This window comes from Danio aesculapii, unplaced genomic scaffold (assembly GCF_903798145.1).
Source record: "Danio aesculapii unplaced genomic scaffold, fDanAes4.1, whole genome shotgun sequence".
NCBI classification, from domain to species: Eukaryota; Metazoa; Chordata; class Actinopteri; order Cypriniformes; family Danionidae; genus Danio; species Danio aesculapii.
The window spans coordinates 13209-34914 of NW_026613804.1; the positions used below are offsets into that span (position 1 = coordinate 13209).

A 21706-nucleotide genomic window follows, 5' to 3' on the forward strand; every position below is an offset into this window, starting at 1 on the left:
TTGCTGCATCAAATTACTGAGACAAACAATTTCACTACATATACAGCAGACTTCTGTTGACTCTGACAAACTGCATAGCTGTGTTATATTGTTTGAAATTGGAACTTTGAAACAAAAAAAATAAGTAAATGCAGTTTCATTTTCCTGAAAAGGACACTCAAAGAGGACTTTCAAAGCAAACTCTAACAACAGCAGCAGCAAGAGCTTGATAGTTGACTTAAGATCATGGATCCATGTGTCGCCTTTAGATTACAGCAAATACATGCAAAAAAATAAAGAAAATTAAATTAACTGCATTAGAAATCCATGATGACAGTCTGTGTCTTGTGTTTTCTATATAATTCTAGACACATCAAGGTTTGACTTGCAGAGAATGTCATGAAATTTCATACCTTGAATTTATTTTTATAACGAAAGAGCGGTCTTTTGGGGGTCTTGAATTATTAATGTTGTAAATCTGCAATATTCTTGAAATCACAGTCTGATTTGGAATGACCAAATTCTCTCACTGTGGCTGAATCTTCCTGTCAAAGGGTTTCAGTTACTTTAAAATGGCTCACCATCTTGCAAAGTCAGTGGAAACAGAAAGGTTAAGCTACTAGTTCAGGTTTTGAAATAAACCTGCTCCTTTACTCCTGTCTGGATAACTTCAAATCAGATTAAGCAGTGACCTCAGCATTTAGGAAACTAGTTAGTTTGCTTTTTAATATCGATCTCCATCATTTCACCTTTACACGTGTCGTTGTATTTTGCATGTAGACTATAACAAAAAGGTTTCATGTTATTTATTAGTTTCTGTTGATGCAGAAGGACCTTCACATGGCCCTACATACACCACCTTATACACACAATAAGAACACAAGAACACAAAACAAGTCAAAAAAGAAGTGTATATAATAAGGCTGGAACGTATATAATCAGACACACTGTAAAATGCATTATGTTCAGAGATGTAATGTTATAAGATATAAGAATAACTCATCATCAAAAACTCATAACAGGTTGTTCAACATATTCATCATATTTAGGTTATTAACCAGCATTTATTTCCTCAAGCATCACAGCCTTTCAATGGAAAATTGTAAACTTTTTAAACATAACATTTTGCCCTTTAGCTGTCCCATTCAATTTTCAAATCAAATCCAATCACAGTCAGACAGCTTAAGTGCAGGCTTCAGACAGCGCAGAATGTTCCTATCTTAAGATGAGAGTTTTATTTCGTGTCTTGGGAAATGTTCTGAAACTGTTTAAAAATAAATGAATAAATAAATAGATTCAGTTTCTGGGCAAACAAAAGTTCAAATCTTTGTTTTATTAAAAATAGAAAGAAGATTTAGACAACAACAGACTGTTGAGCAGCTGAAGTCTTGTATATTAGTCTTGCTTTAAATAATACTTATCTTCTACTTTGTATGTATTTAAATAAGCAAACATATACAAATTTAAGTATCACTTGCTTTGCCTAAATTTACAATACATGAACATTTACATGAACACCTTTAGTTTATTATTTATTGTCATTGTATATCTGTTTGCTGCCTCGAGTACTGAGACAAACAATTTCACTTCATATACAGTAGCCTTCTCTTGACTCTGACAAATTGCATAGCTACTGGCTTGTAATAGTTTGAGATTTTAATTTTGAAACGTTCCAGCCTTATTATTTACACTTCTTTTTTTACTTGTTTTTTGTTCTTACTGTGTGTATAAGGTGGTGTATGTAGGACATGTGAAGGTCCTTCTGCATCAACAGAAACTAATAAATAACATTATTTGTTATACGAGTCAACAACGACACATGTAAAGGTAAAATGATGGAGATCGATATTAGAAAGCAAACTAACTAGTTTCATAAATGCTGAGGTCACTGCTTAATCTGATTTGAAGTTATCCAGACAGGAGTAAAGGAGCAGGTTTATTTCAAACCTGAACTAGTAGCTTAACCTTTCTGTTTTCCACTGACTTTGCAAGATGGTGAGCCATTTTAAAGCGACTGAAACCCTTTGACAGGAAGATTCAGCCACAGTGAGAGAATTTGGTCATTCCAAGTCAGACTGTGATTTCAAGAATATTGCAGATTTACAACATTAATAATTCGAAGACCCCCAAAAAGACCGCTCTTTCGTTATAAAAATAAATTCAAGGTATGAAATTTCATGACATTCTCTGCAAGTCAAACCTTGATGTGTCTAGAATTATGTAGAAAACACAAGACACAGACTGTCATCATAGATTTCTAATGCAATTAATTACATTTTATTAATTTTTTTGCATGTATTTGCTGTAATCTAAAGGCGACACATGGATCCATGATCTTAAGTCAAATATCAAGCTCTTGCTGCTGCTGTTGTTAGAGTTTGCTTTGAAAGTTCTCTGTGTGTGTCCTTTTCAGGGAAATGAAACTGCAGTAAACTCAGGGACACTGTAAAATGGATTATGTTCAGAGATGTAATGTTATGTGACAAATATTAGTTAATCATTAAAAACCCATAACAGGTTGTTTAACATATTCATCATATTTAGGTTATGAACAAGCATTTATTTCCTCAATCATTGCAGCCTTTAATTGAAAGACATTGTAAAAATGTTTAAACATAACATTTTGCCCTTTAGCTGTCCCATTCAATTTTCAAATCAAATCCAATCACTTTAATTGTCATATCACCAAGAGCATGTATGCTACAGTGAGTGAAAAGCTTAAGTGCAGGCTCCAGACAGTGCAGAACTCAGTGACATTCTTGACAACAGACAGTATTCATATAAAGTATAGAGTCTTATTTTGTTGCAGTTAGATAAGAATATGCCTCTTAACAGTGTGACTTTAAAAAGTGCAATTTAAAGAGCTTGTGAAATGTTTTTTTTTTATTTTATTTTTGTATTGTTTTCCTTAGGATTCAGTTTTTGGGACAAAGAAAAGTTCATATCTTTCTTCTATTGAAAATAAATGAATCAGACAACAGATTGTTGAGCAGCTGAAGTCCTGTACTCAAATACTGCTTATTCTCTACTATGTATGCATTTAAATAAGCAAATCTATACAAATGTATGTATCACTTCCTTTGGCTAAATTTACAATATGTGCACATTTACATGAACACTTATATTCATTATTTATTTAGTTATTTATTTAATAATTGTCATTGTATATCTGTTTGCTGCCTTGAATTATTTCACTATACGGTAGCCTTCTCTTGACTCTGACAAAATGCATATTAAATAGCTATTCCTTGTAATATATTGAGATTTGAACTTTAAAACAAACAAATAAGTAGACTGCAGTTTTTCATTTTTCATTTTTCACAGGACACACCCAGAGAACTTTAAAAGCAAACTCTAACCGCAGCAGCAGCAGTCAGTTCAAGAGCTTCCTTGGATTAAGACCATGATCCATGTAAGTCGCCTTTAGATTACAGCAAATACATGCATGTATCGCAGAAAATATATGCATTTTTGCTTAATTACTTTTAAAACGTCTTATTTATTATCTTTTATCACTATATTATGTTATATATTATATGAGATTACATTATATTATTTGTTAACATGACATTAACATTTATTATAAGGTACAATGATTGCAGCTGGTGCAGGAGCCGGTAATGCTGAGTTTTCTTTACATGATTTTACTTTTTTTTTTTTTCCTATTTTATTTTATAATCTAAATTTCAATGTGGTAATGTTGCGACACATTTTTATGTTTTGTAATGTCTACATCATAAAAACAAATGTTAATTTAGGCAAATTCTCCTTTGCTTATGTTCTGAACCAGTTGGCTGCATTTATTTTCTTTATATATATATATATATATTTTAATTAACTTTTTTAAAATAACTTTTTATTTTATTTTATTTTTTTAAATATGGTTCTTTTCCACAAATAGCCGCAGCAGTTGCTGCAGCTCCTGCTATTCTTGGACTGGCCGGTTTCACTGCAGGTGAGATTATTTTTTATTAATTAATTAATTTATTTATTCATTAATTTAATTAATTTAGTTTAAAATGCTCAGTCAGAACAACAGTACATTACAAAAGTATACACACAGTATATGTATTTATAATATAACATAATATAATAATATAATATAATTCTATATTTTATATTTTCAAAATTGTCAAAGTCAAGAATGGGTATTGTTCAATAATTTGAGGACAACTTTTTCAAAAGGGGATGTTCCACTTCAAATACAGTCTAGGCTACATGATGCCAGTTGACCAAGTAAAAATTTAAAAAAACGATACGTATGAAAAAGATAAATAATAAAGACTTAGTCAATAGAAAAGTTCTTCATCTGAGCACAAGTGAACAGTTTTAATAACAATTGTATTATAAATATTCTGGATAATAGAGACATCATGCTTACTTTCTTTAAAATAAAACACTGGAAATTAAGCTTTTTTTTTACATATTTATGAATTTTTTCTAAAATGTAGGAAACTAGTTAGTTTGTTTTCTAAGTTAGTTGATCTCCATAATTTCACCTTTACATGTGTTGTTGTCTTTTGCATATAGTTTCAGGATCCAGCCCTTACACCCTGTTACACATGTCTGTGTTTAATGTCTCTTTGTTTGTTTTAATAATATTAAACTTTATTACTTTATTAAACCTTTTACTAATGTCTGTGTATGTCTTTTGTGTATTAGCACATGTTTGTCTTGTTTGTTGTGTTTTCCTATGCCTCGCTCTCTTGTTTAGTCCTTGTTTGTCTAATTATCTTCACCTGTTCCTCGTGCCCTCTACTCCCTTTATATTGTGTTCATTTCGCCCTTGCCGGTTCATCGCACAATCTTTTGTGTCCTTGTCTAACTAGTCTTGTTAGCGCTTGATAAAAGTATTTTTTATAATCTAGTTTTGGTTTCTTTTGTCTAGTCTAGTTTTAGTAGTTTTGTCCTTTATCTTGAGTTCACTTACCCAGTTGATTTTGTTTATATATTTTTTCTTCATTCAGCAAGGTTGCTGTCATTTTTATTTTTGTTAGTACTCTGTAAAACCCAACAGTCAAATTTATCAAATGAAATGAGTGTAGTTAACTCAATTTACTGAACGTTAATTCTACTCATTCGAAAAGAGTTTTGAACTGTGTCTTGAAGGTATGAGTTAATTAAATACCTCCTTACTTCAACTTAAATGGAGTAAGTTCCCAATACTCATATAGAGTTGGTTTTTTTTAACTCAAATGGTTTGTAGCAATCAGTTTCCTCAAACTGTTTCCTCTTATTGGGTTTTACAGTACTCAGCTGGTTTGAGTTCTCTTCATTTATTGGGTTTTACTGTGCTCAAATTGCTTCATTTACTCAAATAGATTAAGCTCAGAGTACTCATTAGGAACAGTTTTTGAATTGAAATGGTTTGTTGCAATCGGTTTCCTCAAATGGTTTGAGTTAACTTAAATTTTGGGGTTTTAAGTGTAGTTCAAGTCTTATTTCAAGTGTTCATTTTGCCATTTTTTTGATCTTTAGTCCAAGTCTTGTCATTGTGTTTTGTTAGTTCTTTATTTTTATTTCTTTTAGCTGTGTTTTGATTTTTGTTTTAGTACAGCTTATTTCTTTTGGCCTTTTTTGTTTTAAGTTTTAGAAGTTGTATTTAGTCATTTTGTGTTTCATTTTATTTCTCGATCTCTAGTTTTTCCCCCCTTAAATCTTTTTTGTTTTTGTTACGTATAAGATACGGGGGAAGGATCCAAAGTGCAAGTAAAAAATGTTTATTTGACACAGTCAAAATAACCAGACAGGACAGGGAAAAATGAGTGAGAGAACGAGGGGTAAGGGTGGTAGCAACCGGGAGACAGACAGACGATAATCAGGTCCAGCAGACACTCCTCACAGTCCTGAGCACAGACAGACATACATGAGCAAACACAACGAACTGACAAGGAAACATAGAACTGTAGCCCAGATATAGACCCACAAATGAACCTCAGCTGTCGAGCTAATCAAAACAGCTGAGTATCGGCATGACACGTGACCATAACAAATACACGTAGACAACCAAAACAAAACAAACCCACGTGACAAAACAGACGCTCCGGAAAGCGCACAAACCTGCAATCGTGACAGTACCCTTCCTCTTAAGAGCACCTCCTGGTGCTCCCAGAAGAGCTTACCTGGCGATTGTAATCATCGATAAGAGAGTGATCCAATATGTCCCTAGCAGGAACCCAACTTCTCTCCTCTGGACCGTAACCTTCCCAGTCCACCAAGTACTGAAATCCTCGCCCCCTCCGTCTCGAATCCAGAATGCGCTTAACCGAATAAACGGTCTCCCCATCTACGAGACGCGGCGGGGGAGGGACCGGTGTAGGCGGATTAATGGCCGCATGAAAAACGGGCTTTAATTTGGAGACATGAAACACGGGATGTATTCTCCTGTACGTTGGAGGAAGTTTGAGGCGGACTGCCACCGGACTAATGATTTTGATGACAGTGAACGGGCCAATAAATTTAGGTGCAAGTTTATTACATACGGAACGCAAGGGAATATTCTTGGTTGAAAGCCACACTTTTTGACCGACGACGTAAACGGGAGGCTTAGACCGGTGGCGATCGGCTTTAGCCTTGGTGCGCGCACCCACTTGGAGGAGGGTCTGTCTGGCCCTGTTCCAAGTGCGTCGACACCTCTGGACAAAGGCGTGGGCGGAGGGGACCGCGACTTCGGATTCCAGACTGGGAAAAGCTGGTGGCTGGTAACCTAAACTACACTGAAACGGAGAGAGGCCCGTGGCAGACACTGGTAATGAGTTGTGTGCGTACTCCACCCAAGGGAGTTGCTGACTCCAAGAGGTGGGATTCTGGGAAACCAAACAACGTAACATGCGCTCGAGATCTTGGTTGGCCCTTTCGGTCTGTCCGTTACTCTGAGGATGGAAACCAGAAGAAAGACTTACAGTCGCCCCCAATAACCGACAAAATTCTCTCCAAAATTTAGAGACAAACTGAGGCCCCCTGTCAGAAACCACGTCCGTCGGGAGGCCATGAATGCGAAAGACGTGATTAATGACAGCATCCGCTGTCTCTCTGGCTGAGGGTAATTTGGGCAGAGGAATAAAATGAGTGGCCTTCGAGAACCGGTCCACTACGGTCAAAACAGCCGTATTGCCACCAGATGGCGGGAGACCTGTGACAAAATCTAGCGAAATGTGCGACCAGGGTCTCGAAGGCACTGACAGAGGATGAAGGAGTCCAGCGGGAGGTCGATTAGAAGTCTTAGAAACAGCACAAACAGAACAGGCCAAAACAAACTCACGTATGTCCCGTGCCATAGCTGGCCACCAGAATCGCTGTTTAACCAAAAATATAGTACGACTCACCCCAGGATGACAAGCCACTTTGGAGGAATGCCCCCATCGAATGACGTCAGACCGAATCTCCTCCGGCACAAACAAGCGGCTGGGTGGGCATCCGGCCGGGGGCGTTACCCCATCCAGGGCTGTGCGAACCCTGCTCTCGATTTCCCATGTTACCGCAGAAATACAAATCTTCTGAGGAACGATGGTTTCAAGAGTCGTATTGCGCTCGGAAAAATCAAAAAGACGGGATAACGCATCGGGTTTGATGTTTTTAGAACCCGGTCGATAAGAGATGGTAAAGTCGAAACGTCCGAAAAATAATGCCCACCGAGCCTGCCTGGAGCTAAGTCGTTTGGCGGACTTGATGTATTCAAGGTTCTTATGGTCGGTCCAAACGATAAAGGGAACCCCCGAACCCTCCAACCAATGACGCCACTCCTCCAAAGCGAGTTTGACAGCCAACAACTCCCTATTACCAATGTCGTAGTTACGTTCTGCGGGAGATAATCGGTGTGAAAAAAACGCGCAAGGATGAATTCTGTCGTCCGAGGATGCACGCTGGGACAGGATAGCGCCCACCCCCACCTCTGACGCATCAACCTCCACCACAAACTGCCGGGAGGGATCAGGAGTCACCAGAATGGGGGCTGAAACAAAGCGGCCCTTTAATTTTGTGAATGCAGCCTGTGCTGCACTCGACCACCTGAAGGGAGTCTTGGAAGAGGTTAAGGACGTCAGAGGGGCGGCGAGCTGGCTGAAATTGCGAATAAAACGCCGGTAAAAATTGGCGAAGCCCAGAAATCTCTGCAGGGCCTTACGAGACTCCGGAATTGGCCAATTCACCACAGCCTGAATCTTCTCTGGATCCATGCGCACCCCCTCGACCGACACAATGTGTCCTAGAAATGGAACAGACTGTGCATGGAACACGCATTTCTCCGCCTTGACAAAAAGCCCATTCTCTAGCAGCCTCTGAAGCACTCGCCTGACGTGCTGCACATGTTCCTGGAGAGAACGGGAAAAAATCAGAATGTCATCCAGGTAGACATAAATAAACTGATCTATCATATCTCGCAACACATCATTAACGAGTGCTTGGAAAACTGCGGGGGCGTTGGAAAGTCCAAAAGGGAGAACACAATATTCAAAATGACCCCTGGGGGTATTAAATGCAGTTTTCCATTCATGACCCTGCTTAATGCGAACCAAATGATATGCGTTGCGGAGATCTAATTTCGTGAAAAAAGATGCCCCTTGCAGACGCTCGAATGCTGAAGACATCAGCGGCAAAGGATATGTATTCTTCACCGTGATGTTGTTCAGCCCTCGATAATCAATGCAAGGTCGAAGAGACCCATCTTTCTTTTTCACGAAAAAGAACCCCGCCCCCGCCGGTGAAGAAGAAGGGCGAATGATCTTAGCCGCTAGAGAATCAGAAATGTATTTCTCCATGGCCTCCCTCTCAGGAATGGAAAGAGAGTATAACTTGCCTTTAGGCGGAGATGTACCTGGCAACAAATCTATAGCACAGTCATAGGGACGATGAGGAGGCAGAGAAGCAGCCCGAGACTTACTGAACACTCTCTTCAGGTCAAGGTACTCACTGGGCACGTTTGACAGGTCCATGCGCTCCTCCTGAAACACAGAACAAGACACAGCAGAACGAGCAGACGAAAGACAACACTCATGACAGTTCTCACTCCACGAAAATATTGTATTAAGGCCCCAATTGATATGAGGTTTATGGAGCACCAACCAAGGATGCCCTAAAACCACCGGTGTGTTAGAACAGTCTGTTAAAAGAAATGGTATGTGTTCAACATGATTTCCGGATGTAATAAGCTTTATGGGTTTGGTAGAGTGAGTGATTGTGGGAAGAGAAATCCCGCTGAGGGCGCGTACAGAAATAGGTTGTGAAAGAGCGATAACCGGAAGTTTTAAACTGAAAGCAAAACTAGAGTCAATGAAATTCCCCTCTGCCCCGGAATCAATAAGGGCATGGGTGTTCTGGGTTCCGGAACCCCAAGATAAGGTAGCGGGCAGTAATGTAGTCGCCGCAGAGGGTTTATTCAGACTGATTTCACCCATCAGTAACCTCTTACCTACTGATGGGTGTTGTCTTTTACTGGACAAGAATTCACGCGGTGTCCAGCGCCACCACAGTAGAGGCAGAGTCCCTCATTTCTCCGTCGCCGCTTCTCCTGCACGGACAGGCGGGATCTGCCCACCTGCATGGGTTCCGGGTCAACACCTCCCACTTCCGCCGCCGCAGCCAAAACCAGAGGGTCCGAGACTGGATCCGAATGTCTCCCGTGCTGCATGCGATTCTCTCGGCGAAGTAGTCTGGTATCCACTCGGATAGCCAGATCTACTAGTTCGTCCAGAGTCTTAGGGAGTTCCAATGTATAGATCTCGTCCTGCAGACGATCAGACAAACCATGCAGGAACATGTCCCACTGTGCCTCCATGTTCCAGCCGCATTCAGCGGCCAAGGTCCGGAACTCGATCGAGTAATCCGCCACGCTCCGACTCCCCTGCCGGAGCTCAGCGAGGACTCGGGCGGCCTCTCTCCCGGAAGCGGCCCGATCAAAAACCTTCTTGAGTTCCTTAGAGAACAGTTCAAACGAAGCACAACATGGCAGCTTTTGTTCCCAGGCTGTGGTCCCCCACAGAGCCGCCTTTCCCGAAAGGAGAGTTATGACGAAGGCAACCTTAGACTGCTCCGTGGAAAATAGTGACGGTTGCAACGTTATATACAAGGAACATTTAGACAGGAAGGACCGACACAAGTGAGGCTCTCCAGAATAACAGGTCGGGGGAGGAAGGCGAGGTTCGACAGCACGGTTGGCAACCACTGGTGCTGGTAGAACTTCTGGAGCTGGTACAGCTGCAACTTGTGCCGCTCCAGTAACCAGCTGCTGGACCTGAGTGGTAAGCAGAGACACTTGGCCGACCAAAGTCTGAATGGCCTGTGCGGTGGTAGCCAAAGCCTCATCCTGCCGATCAATCCTGGCATTGCTGAGCGAGACGAAATCCGAGATCTGTGATATACTCGCTGGATCCATATTCAGGTCAGTTCGTTTTGTTACGTATAAGATACGGGGGAAGGATCCAAAGTGCAAGTAAAAAATGTTTATTTGACACAGTCAAAATAACCAGACAGGACAGGGAAAAATGAGTGAGAGAACGAGGGGTAAGGGTGGTAGCAACCGGGAGACAGACAGACGATAATCAGGTCCAGCAGACACTCCTCACAGTCCTGAGCACAGACAGACATACATGAGCAAACACAACGAACTGACAAGGAAACATAGAACTGTAGCCCAGATATAGACCCACAAATGAACCTCAGCTGTCGAGCTAATCAAAACAGCTGAGTATCGGCATGACACGTGACCATAACAAATACACGTAGACAACCAAAACAAAACAAACCCACGTGACAAAACAGACGCTCCGGAAAGCGCACAAACCTGCAATCGTGACAGTTTTTACTTTGTTCTAGTTTGTTCTTCTACTTTTAGATTTTCTTATCTCCCCACGTTCAAGGTCCCAAGCCTGGGGTTTCTCTAGCTACTTACTGACTGCTTGTCTGTAGCTTGGAATTTCCCCTTTCCGTCTGTTCCACCAAGACACTCCCCTCTGTATTGTCCTGAAACCTGAGTCCCCCTCACCAGCCTTTTCTCCTGCCATCACCCTGCACTATTGTGTGGACTGTCCTTCTGCCTTGCCTTGTTTCCCTCCTGTAAATAAAACTTGTATTCTCCTCTCTGCGTTTGGGTCCTCCTTGCCAACCCTGACATATAGAATATAAAAAATGGTTTCATGTTATTTATTAGTGTCTGTTGATGCAGAAGGACCTTCACATGCCCGACACAAACCACAGTGAGAACAAAGATAATGAAGACTTAACCAATACAATAGCTCTTCGTCATACTTTAAAGAGAGGACAAGTGGTTTTAATAACATTGCTATTATTAATATTCTGGATAATAGAGACATCATGCTTACTTTTTTGTAAAAAAAAAAAAAAAAAAAAAAAAAAAAACACTGAAAATTAAGCTTTTTATTTGAAAAATTGCACGCAGGTGGAATTGCTGCAAGTTCAATTGCCTCCTCCATGATGTCAGCAGCCGCTGTGGCGAACGGAGGAGGAATCGCTGCTGGATCAGTGGTAGCGGGGCTTCAAGCAGCTGGTGGGTCCAATTTTATGCGTAAATAGGGTTTAAACAAATAATATGTGTGTATTAATATGGCTGGTCTAACACTAATTTTTCACTGAAATATGGGTAACTTTATTTTGATGGTCCAGTTGAGTATTAGTAAACTTTCGCAGTTCACTGCGTTGCAAAGTTCAAGCTTGGTGAACTCTGACCTGCGAAATCACATCACATGACTGCGTGAGACCAATCGAAGATCAAAACATGACCTCTCTGTACAATTTTTTTTAAAATGGACTATTTTTAAATAAGGGAACTTTGAAGTGAAAATTGTCATGGCCTTAAAATTGAAGTGTAGTTCCAAACTGAAGTGCTAAAAACTGGCCACTTTGAGGGGTACCTACAACTGATGGACACTTTAGGGCCCCCCATACTTCTTTGCACAGGAAAGTTGATTAGTGTTGCACACTGCTTTCTGTTTGGAAGGGCTCATCTCTATGCCCAAATCCCTTCAAAGGGATTAGGGCAAAGGAGTGAGCCCATATAAACTGAACACTGAATCAGAATCAGAATTAGAAAGAGCTTTATTGCCAGGTATGTTCAAACACGTACAAGGAATTGGTTTTGCGTGACAGAGCATCTACAGTGCAGCAGAATAAAGAGACAGGACAAAAAACAGATAATAAATATATTTTAAAGAAGTAAGTAGTGAATGCAAATATACAAATTGACAAGTGTATGAACAGGTATATATACAATGTTATATGAGCAGCTGTTATGTACAAATTGGCATATAAAGTGTGTTGTTAAATAAGTGTATATGTGTATAAAAGTGTATAGCAAGTAGTGATGTTTGCTTCTCAATTATTATCAAGTGTTCATGAGATAGATTGCCTGAGGGAAGAAACTGTTTCTGTCTGGCTGTTCTAGTGCACAGTGCTCTGTAGCGTCGACCTGAAGGTAAAAGTTTAAAGTGGCAGTGTGCTGGGTGTGAGGGGTCCAGAGTGATTTTGGCAGCCCTTCTGCTTGCTGCAGTGTCTGTGTACTGGCTTCAGTTTAAGTAGATTTTTCTTCTCAGCATTTGGTATTTCCTGCATTTTTCATTTGTTTTGTTTAGTTTTTTGTAAAATATGACTGCAACAATAAGCCCCCTTTCTCATGTTCTTATCGTTGTGAAAGACTGGTTTAAAACCTTTTTTTAATCAGGTGCTGCTGGGATCCCTGTTGCAGCTCAGGCTGTTATAGGTGCCATCGGAGGCACTCTGGGTGGTGCTTTGGGCGGATCGTTTGTTTGTAGTGCAGGAGCTGCAGGTGAAGTTATAATTCAGTAAAATTATTTATTAATTCTGTGTACTGAAATGTTTTTCTTTATATTATACGCTGCTTTTTTCCAACACTTTTGAACTGTTTAACTGCTGTGTCACACAAAGCTTTTCTGTAAAAAATGTATCTATTGAAATTAAATATTTACTACAGTATCTGTTTCATCATGTTTTATGTAATGTAGTTAATTGCTGTAGTGGCTCTTTTAGTGAGTCCTACAATGTGTTCAAAATCAATTGTTTTGAATATAAGACCTGTTGCACTTTGTCATTAGGTGCTGCAGCAAGTGAAGGCATCGTGGGCAGTGTGGGAGCTGCCATGAGCACAGCTGCCAGTTTAATTGTGTGACAGGTTCATACTGTATCTGTGCCTGCCTGTTCATTTAAATGATATCATTATGATATCATTTAACTAATTCACAACCATAAATGTTGACAGTTACCACTTTAAGAATAATAATTTTTTTTGATTACTTTAAACTTGTAATACAAATTTTATTTGCTCTTATGATAAATAGTTTTTTGCATATCAGTAGCAATCATTAATTAAAACTAAACGATATCTTATCATAAGATGTGAGTTTATTTTCTTTTCTTGAGGAATGAAACTTTAAAAATGATATCAATAAATTGCATTATAAATCCATGACAAGTGACGACACTGTCTGTCTAAATTGTGACTGCATCTTGTATGGTTCTAAAATCTACACTCTTCAACAGAAGAAACAAGGTTGTTCTTTGATTCTCAGGTAAGTCATAAAATGTTGTTTTGAAAGTAATTTACTTTAGATAAAAATTCTGATACATGTACTCAAGCTATGCATAAATGTACATTTCAAATGTTGATAGAATGGTTTAGGGTGCCAAATTATTTCTACAGAAACTTGTATGTTTTCATATTTCAAAATAAATAAAATCCCTGTAAACGCATGCATGAGGTTCAAAAAAGTGAGAAACTGCCTGCAACATTGGATTTGACTGAGAAGCAATACACAACCACTGCATCCTGAAGGATTTCTGAAAGCAGAACAGTTTTAGGGGAGGTGGAGGAAAAAGTGAGAAAGTTGAACTTTCTAAATCGAACTTTCAAAACTTTTTTTATCCAAATAATGTAATGAGCAAATATTTAAAACATCAGTAAGTGTCTAAGATCATATATTGTCTGATAAATCACTTAAATCTGTGAGAAAGGCTTAGGTATTCACATTGCAAAATTACTACAATTAAATTAAAGAGCCCATATTATACATGAAATAGGGTCATATTTAGGTTGTAAGGGTCTCCAACAACAGTCTAATATGCATGCAAGGTCATAAAACACTTTTATGGTCTTATAATCTGCATTTATTTTTACCTAATTATCCCAACGACTCCCATATGAATCGTTCAGCGATTCATTTGTTCCCAACCCCCTCCTCAGCGCGAAGCTAATCTGCGCTGATTGGACCGATGACAGCCTGCTGCGATTGGTCGACAGTGACAGGCTTCAGCACGAGACAGAGTGAAATGCCCAGCTGGTAATCAACTATATAAAAGTAGTCACAGTGCACACGCGCTTCATAGTGTAAGGCTTTTTTCACACACACACACACACACAACCCTCCTCAGAAGAACTGGGGAGATCGACGCGAGTCTCCTAGCCTCTCTCTCTCTCTCTCTCACACACACACACAACGCTCCTCAGAAGAACTAGGGAAAGCGACGCGCGTCTCTCTCTCTCTCACACACACACACAACGCTCCTCAGAAAAACTAGGGAAAGCGACGCGAGTCTCTCTCTCTCTCTCTCTCTCTCTCTCACACACTCACACAACGCTCCTCAGAAAAACTAGGGAAAGCGACGCGAGTCTCTCTCTCTCTCTCTCACACACACACACAACGCTCCTCAGAAAAACTAGGGAAAGCGACGCGAGTCTCTCTCTCTCTCTCTCTCTCTCTCACACACACACACACACACACACACAACGCTCCTCAGAAAAACTAGGGAAAGCGACGCGAGTCTCTCTCTCTCTCTCTCTCTCACACACACACACACAACGCTCCTCAGAAAAACTAGGGAAAGCGACGCGAGTCTCTCTCTCTCACACACACACAACGCTCCTCAGAAGAACTAGGGAAAGCGACGCGAGTCTCCTGTCTCCTAGCTTACGATCACCATAGCAACGACAAACGGCAGTGGAACGCGAGCTCACAAAAGCCTTTAACGTTAAATCCGTAAACAAAGCGGCACGCGTCGCGTTTTTAACGTGGCTTACATGTGATAAGAGAATATAAAGAGTAACCGCGTGTACTGTACCAGGTTAACAAGTAACAAAACACAATAAATACATAATTTGCAAGCTAGAGTAAACGAGGCAACAATTTTAATCGCACTTACTTACACTAGTGAATAAACCTCAACCACTGACTCTTCACAGTTTCATCTTTGGGTAGAGACTGTCAATATTATCCATCTGAGCACAACGTGACTTCATTCGACCGGCGGCGTCTGTGTGTGTGTGTCTAGTGTTTTTTCTGTGTTAGTGGGCGGGGCCGCAGGTTTGAAATCTCCCTGGTTTGCGCGCGTAACTACTGGCGAGGCTTGTGTTTCGTGGCTGCGTCATCGCGAAACACCTAATGACTCGTTATCAAGACGACTCGTTTGAAGCACTATGAGTCGACTCTTTTATAGATGAATCAATAGTTTTAAACACTGTACACTTACAGATTTAAGCCTTAGCTGGATATTTCACTTCACTTAGAGCTATGTTACACACTACATGGAAGGGCATTTTCAAAAACCCATAATATGGGCTCTTTAATAAATAAATAAATAAATATATATATATATATATATATATATATATATATATATATATATATATATATATATATATATATATATATATATATATATATATTTATTTATTTATTTATTTAATTGTAGTAATTGCCGGAAAATAAACGTTAGATATAATGTTTTTTTTATAATAATAATCATTTAAAATCCATTGGTCTTGTCACATCCTTAACAGTTGAGTGAAAAAATCTAATGATTGGCTGAAAGACAAATAAATAAAAAGGGTATCGCTGTTACTTTTGTTCATTATATTCCTAAGACTTTTAATATAACGTTTATTTTCCGGCAATTAATATAGTGACGATATAGCGTTTTGATTATTTTTTTTAAGTAAGCATTTTTTCCAGTCTCTGGAAGGTTTTACATGTGATTTCCAGGAAGTAGTTTCAGTTTCTATACGTCATAATTGCTAAACCTGCAGCAAATGTCGGCTTAATATTTTCACAGAGACAAAACACTTCGGTGGCCTTACGGTTGTGTAGTCTACGTTCTACGAGTCGGTTAGTAGCACAAACCTTTTTTTATGAATATTTTATACTACAGTCGTGTAACATTTTATAAAAACGTTTACCACTTCTAATGTTCTTGCCTGCAATATCGCAATGTAAACAGCAGATGTCACAGTCATACTTCTCAACTGAGGTTCTCGTTATTGTATGATGCTTGTTTTTTTGTCATTATATAGACCTACTGTAAATTTCCATTACTTTAATCACTTTTACCGGTTTACAAACCACATTTTCAATATCAGGCTTTGTAGTATATCCCGTGGGAACCCAGTTTTTTACTGGAATACATTGAAAAAGATAAATTGTGCCTGATGATAGATAGATAGATAGATAGATAGATAGATAGATAGATAGATAGATAGATAGATAGATAGATAGATAGATAGATAGATAGATAGATAGATAGATAGATAGATAGACGGACGGACGGACGGACGGACGGACAGACAGGCAGATAGATAGATGTGTAATATCTAATAGAATGTAATAAAGAGCATTGAGATAGGAATAGGCTACTGTTTTACGTCAAACCTACGTTAAACAGAAAACATATTAAAATGAGAACCATTGGTGGGACCTACTCCCCTTCTTCAGTTTGCACAAAATGAAAAATGTACTTAATTGGTTCGGGTTTCAGTTTCATTTCTTTAAATGCAGCCGCCCACTGAACTATTTAAGCAGCTGTCAGACATCTGAGCTCAGTGCAGAGCAAGATCATCCAGAATTTCTTCACTTCAGTAGACTCGACTTCAGATGGCATGTAAGTGTATTTTAATCACCTAACTCTAGAACCTTAAATGCAGGTCACCTACAATTAACAAAATAATTTACTTGTTTGTTTGTTTTTTCTTTCCCACAGTTACAGCTATTTTAGGAGCAGGTAATTATAATATTTATCTATATGTGTGTGTGTGTGTGTGTGCGTGTGTGTGTGTGTGTGTGTGTGTGTGTGTGTGTGTTTACAATTGTTTGTATTGTAATATTTTAGGTTCAACATGTATTACTTGACATCAATAATATTAAAATAATTTGTTCTAGTGCAGGCCCGTAGCCAGCTTGGTGAGAGGGGTGGTTCTTTTTTTTTTCTCAAAAAGTGGCTTTTAGCAGTTATTTGCCTCATTTTCTATTTAATTATAAGATTTAAATACTACATTTTAGTGACATTTAAAGCACTATTTTTAGCTGTGATCATCATAACCACACTTTTTTTTGTACCAAAATCATTTCCTAAACATTTAGAATAAAGAAATATTATAAAAAACTTATTTATAGGTATTAGATTTAAAATACTAATTTATCACATCATATATCATTAGGGGAAAACGAGTCTGCTAAGGATTTAAATTAAAAAACGCCTGTTAAGGCAAAGTAAGCAACTTTCCTGTTAGAATTTGGCCACTTGAATAATAAAAAAGTTAAACATAATTTAATGATAATTGGTGATGCGGTGGCGCAGTAGGTAGTGCTGTCGCCTCACAGCAAGAAAGTCGCTGGTTCGAGCCCCAGCTGGGTCAGTTGGCATTTTTGTGTGGAGTTTGTATGTTCTCCCTATATTTGCATGGGTTTCCTCCAGGTGCTCCGGTTTACCCCACAGTCCAAAGACACGCGGTACAGATGAATTGAATAAACAAAATTGTCCGTAGTGTATGTGTGAATGAGTGTGTATGGATTTCCCAGTGATGGGTTGAGCTGGAAGGGAATCCAATGCGTAAAACATATGCTGGATTAGTTGGCAATTCATTCCGCTGTGGTGACCCCTGATTAATAAAGGGACTAGCCGAAAAGAAAATTAATGAATGACATCTGAATGTAAAATTCGAACTATACAGTGCCTTTAGAAAATGATCATACCCTGTGAAAAATCTATACCTTTACTCACGTTACACCCTGCTTTCAAAAGACCTTCAGGATAAAATTGTAGAAAGGCACAGGTTAAGAAAAGGCTACAAAAACTTCAAAACCTGGAAAAGTGATTTGGAATGTGATTTGATTTCAGGCTTTATGACAAATATATAAGAATATGAATAATATATGACAAGCTATATGAACATATGACAAAAAAGTCATTATTTTAAAGGGATATGATGATTTTCCACAGGCACTGTAACTATACCACAACACAACCTCAGCCATATTACTTATCAAAAGCAGAAATAGTTATACAATACAACATGAGCACAGTAAACATTGCACATAACAATCAAATTAAGCAGATAGTTTACAATATGTGACAGTGATCCACTTAGAGTTGGTCTCTAAATATAGTTTTCTTACACCTATAGCCGGAGCAGTTGTTGCAGCTCCTGCAATTTTAACAGCCGCGGGTTTCACTGGAGCTGGCATTGCTGCAGGATCAGTTGCCTCCTGGATGATGTCAACAGCCGCCGTGGCAAACGGAGGAGGAGTCGCTGCTGGGTCAGTCGTAGCTGCTCTTCAAAGCGCAGGTGAGTAAAATTCCTCAAATGAGTCAAAATGATTATTGCATGGAATAAAAAGACTTTCCATTCATGTCTTCAGGTGCAGCTGGAATCTCAATGGCAGGTCAAGCAGTTGTAGGTGCTGTGGGAGCTGCTTTGGCTACTGCTGCCAGCAACTGTACTGGGTAACTGGAGAAGCCTTTGCCAGTCTTTTTGTAGCATCTTACAGATTCCATTATGTTCATTTGTAAAATAAATGAAAATCGGAAAGTTTTTCCAAATGCATCTTGTTCTAACGATTGTATCTAGTATGACTATTAAACCTTTATAAATCATGCAAATGGATGTTGTTGTTTTTTAATTATTTTTTATTGGAATCAACAATCAACACAAAATGCATACAATATGTGCTTTACCCTGATTTTATGCTTATTGTATACACATTTTTATGTGTTTTTGTGTTACAATGAGGCAGTTTTAAAGGGGACCTAGTATGTCCATTCATACAAGATTAAACATGTTGTCCCTAAAGTGTGTATGCGTGCGTGCGTGCGTGCATGCGTGTTTGTGTGTATGTGTGTGCAATGTCATCCAAAAATACGTCACAAATAATGTTTTATAACCTTTGAAATTGCCCCTTTTAGGCTTTGATCCTAATTGTGCCATTTTGGTGACTGTCGCTTTAAGTTCAAATGAGATTGTGCTCTTTTCAAAAGAGGGCGGAGCTACACATGTCTGTCTGTCAGCATAGTGGCAGATTCAAAAATAAGACTAACATCATATGCTAATGAGGGAGAGATCGTCACTGATGGGGCTTTCCCCACTCTGGTGTACAAAGGAAGAATGTCAATTAATTACCCCTATAACGAAAACTATCATTGACATTGTATTGGTTACTGATAATACTAAAGTGATGTTATAGATGCTGGTATCAGTAATCATTGTATTGTATATGTAACAAGGAAAGCTAGGAAAAAGGCTATAAAACATCATAATACACTGAAACTGAGATCTCTTAAGAAATATAGTCCACGGGTTTTAATGACTGAACTTAACAAGGTTGACTGGACTAAGGTCTTGCAGTGTGACGATGTAGATAGAGCTTGGGCTAGGTTCAAGACAATTTTTAAAAAGTTTTGGATAAAGTTGCACCTTTTAAAAAATTAAGAATTAAGCAAAGGACTTAACCTTGGATAAAGGATAGTATTTTAAAAGCAATTAAAGAGTGTAATGATAGTTTTAAAATGTTTTTAAAAAGATAGTAACAGTGTATTTTATTGTGAGCAATTTAAAAAGAAAAGGAATGAAGTAAAAGATAAGGTAAAAAAACCTAAAAAGATTTTTTTTGAGGATAAGATAAAAGAAACTAAGCAAGATTCACAAAAATTAGGGAGATTATTAAATGATTTAGGGCCTCAAAAAAAGTCTAAAACGAATTGTTCAAAAATGATCCTTATGGTGGATGGAAAATTGATGTCGGATCAGTTAAAGGTTGCTAATTATTTTAATAGATCTTTTATAACTGGCAGAGAAACTGGTTAAAAAGCTCCCAGTACAAAATGGTATTTTTAATGATAAATTAGTTATAGAGTATTATGCCAAGAGTGGTTTTAATTTAGGAAGTTTTGTGTTTAATAAAGTAGATGAGGGGAACATATTTAAGAAATTAAAAACACTAAAAAATAATAGAGCAACAGGGTTAGATAATATTCCAGTGCAGTTCCTTAAAGACTGCGAAATTTATCTCTCCAATGGTTACACATATTATTAATCTTTCTATTTGTCAAGGTAAAGTTCCGGAGGAGCTAAAACAAGCAAGAGTGATTCCTCTTTTAAGAAAGGTTGTGGATTTGATGTTAATAATTATAGGCCATTATCAATTTTGAGTTCTTTGTCTAAAGTGATGGAGAAATTTATTTATGAGCAGACTGAAGATTATTTTTTAAAATATGACATATTGTATGAGTTTCAATCGGGCTTTCAGGAAAAATCATTCTGCTGATTCAACAATTTTATATTTAACTGATTATATAAAGAGATATATGGATAAAGGGAAGTTAAGTGGGATGGTTTTGTTAGACCTACAAAAAGCATTTGATGCAGTTGACCACAGGATATTACTTTTAAAAGTAAAAGCAATGGGTTTTGGAAATATGGCCTGTAAATGGATAAAATCTTACCTTGAAAACAGAAGTCAAATAATAGATTTAAGTGGAGTGTTATCAGATTATTCGCCCATCGCTTATGGGGTTCCACAAGGCAGTGTTTTAGGTCTGTTGGTTTTTTAATATACATTAATGATTTGAAAATGGCTTGTTCAAATAAGCTTTTGCTATATGCGGATGATGCAGCAATAATTGTGTCTCATGAGAGGAAGGAATTTATTGAGAACTAAATGAGTAAACAAATTGAGGAAGACTCAGAATGGTTTTGCCTTAATAAATTGTCCTTACATTTAGGTAAAACTGAATTTATTTTATTTGGTTCAGCTGCAAGACTAAGAAAATGTATTAATGATCAATGTATTAATTATCAATGTATTACTCCAAAACAGGAAGTGAAATATTTGGGTTGCATTTTAGATAGTAATTTGACAGGTGAAAAGATGGCTGTTATAGTCTATTCAAAACTTTGTTCTAAAATTAAGTTTTTAGCAAAACAGGCAGAGCTCCTAGATACCCAAACTTTAAAAATTTTAGCTAGTGCATTAGTGCAGCCATAATTTGACTATGCTGCAGCTTTCTGGTACAGCAGTAGTTGGCCCAAAATAAGTTGTGTAGAATTGTTATCGAAGTACCTCCACTGACACATTTAAATAATGAACATTATAGTCAAAGTAATTTTTTAAAAGTTGAGAATAGGGTAAAATTTTTAAAATTAATGATGGTTTTTATAATTTTAAAGAAAATGCTCCCTAAATATTTTCTTATTTATGTTTTAGTTAGTGATGTACATTGTCATTCTACAAGAGCGTGTAGCAGGGTTATTTACCCATATAGATTTAAGAGTGAATCAGGTAGAAATTCTTTTTTGTGTACTAGCTCTGCTGCTTGGAAAGTTTTGCCCATGATTTTTAAAGAGATTCAAATTGAGAGTGTCTTTAGAAGGGAAAGTAAAAAAGTGGTCGTTTTACAGTGGAAGTTGAGGATTTTGCTGATGATGTTTGCACTCCATATG

The 21706-nt window shown here is 38.1% G+C and overlaps 2 protein-coding genes across 2 annotated transcripts; both read left to right on the plus strand.

Moving 5' to 3' along the window:
* The first annotated feature begins 3547 nt into the window (after positions 1-3547).
* Positions 3548-13245, plus strand: ifi27.3 (interferon alpha inducible protein 27.3). Its single transcript, XM_056452708.1, has 5 exons — positions 3548-3596; positions 3881-3934; positions 11372-11479; positions 12650-12754; positions 13041-13245. The coding sequence occupies exons 1-5, from the start codon at positions 3572-3574 to the stop codon at positions 13112-13114; spliced, it is 366 nt and encodes a 121-aa protein (XP_056308683.1). The 5' UTR covers positions 3548-3571; the 3' UTR covers positions 13115-13245.
* Positions 13246-16017: 2772 nt separating this feature from the next.
* Positions 16018-18828, plus strand: ifi27.1 (interferon alpha inducible protein 27.1). Its single transcript, XM_056452709.1, has 5 exons — positions 16018-16103; positions 16770-16872; positions 16972-16992; positions 18395-18556; positions 18630-18828. Exons 2-5 carry the CDS (start codon positions 16866-16868, stop codon positions 18716-18718), a joined length of 279 nt encoding a protein of 92 aa, XP_056308684.1. The 5' UTR covers positions 16018-16103; positions 16770-16865; the 3' UTR covers positions 18719-18828.
* The last annotated feature ends 2878 nt before the right edge of the window (positions 18829-21706 follow it).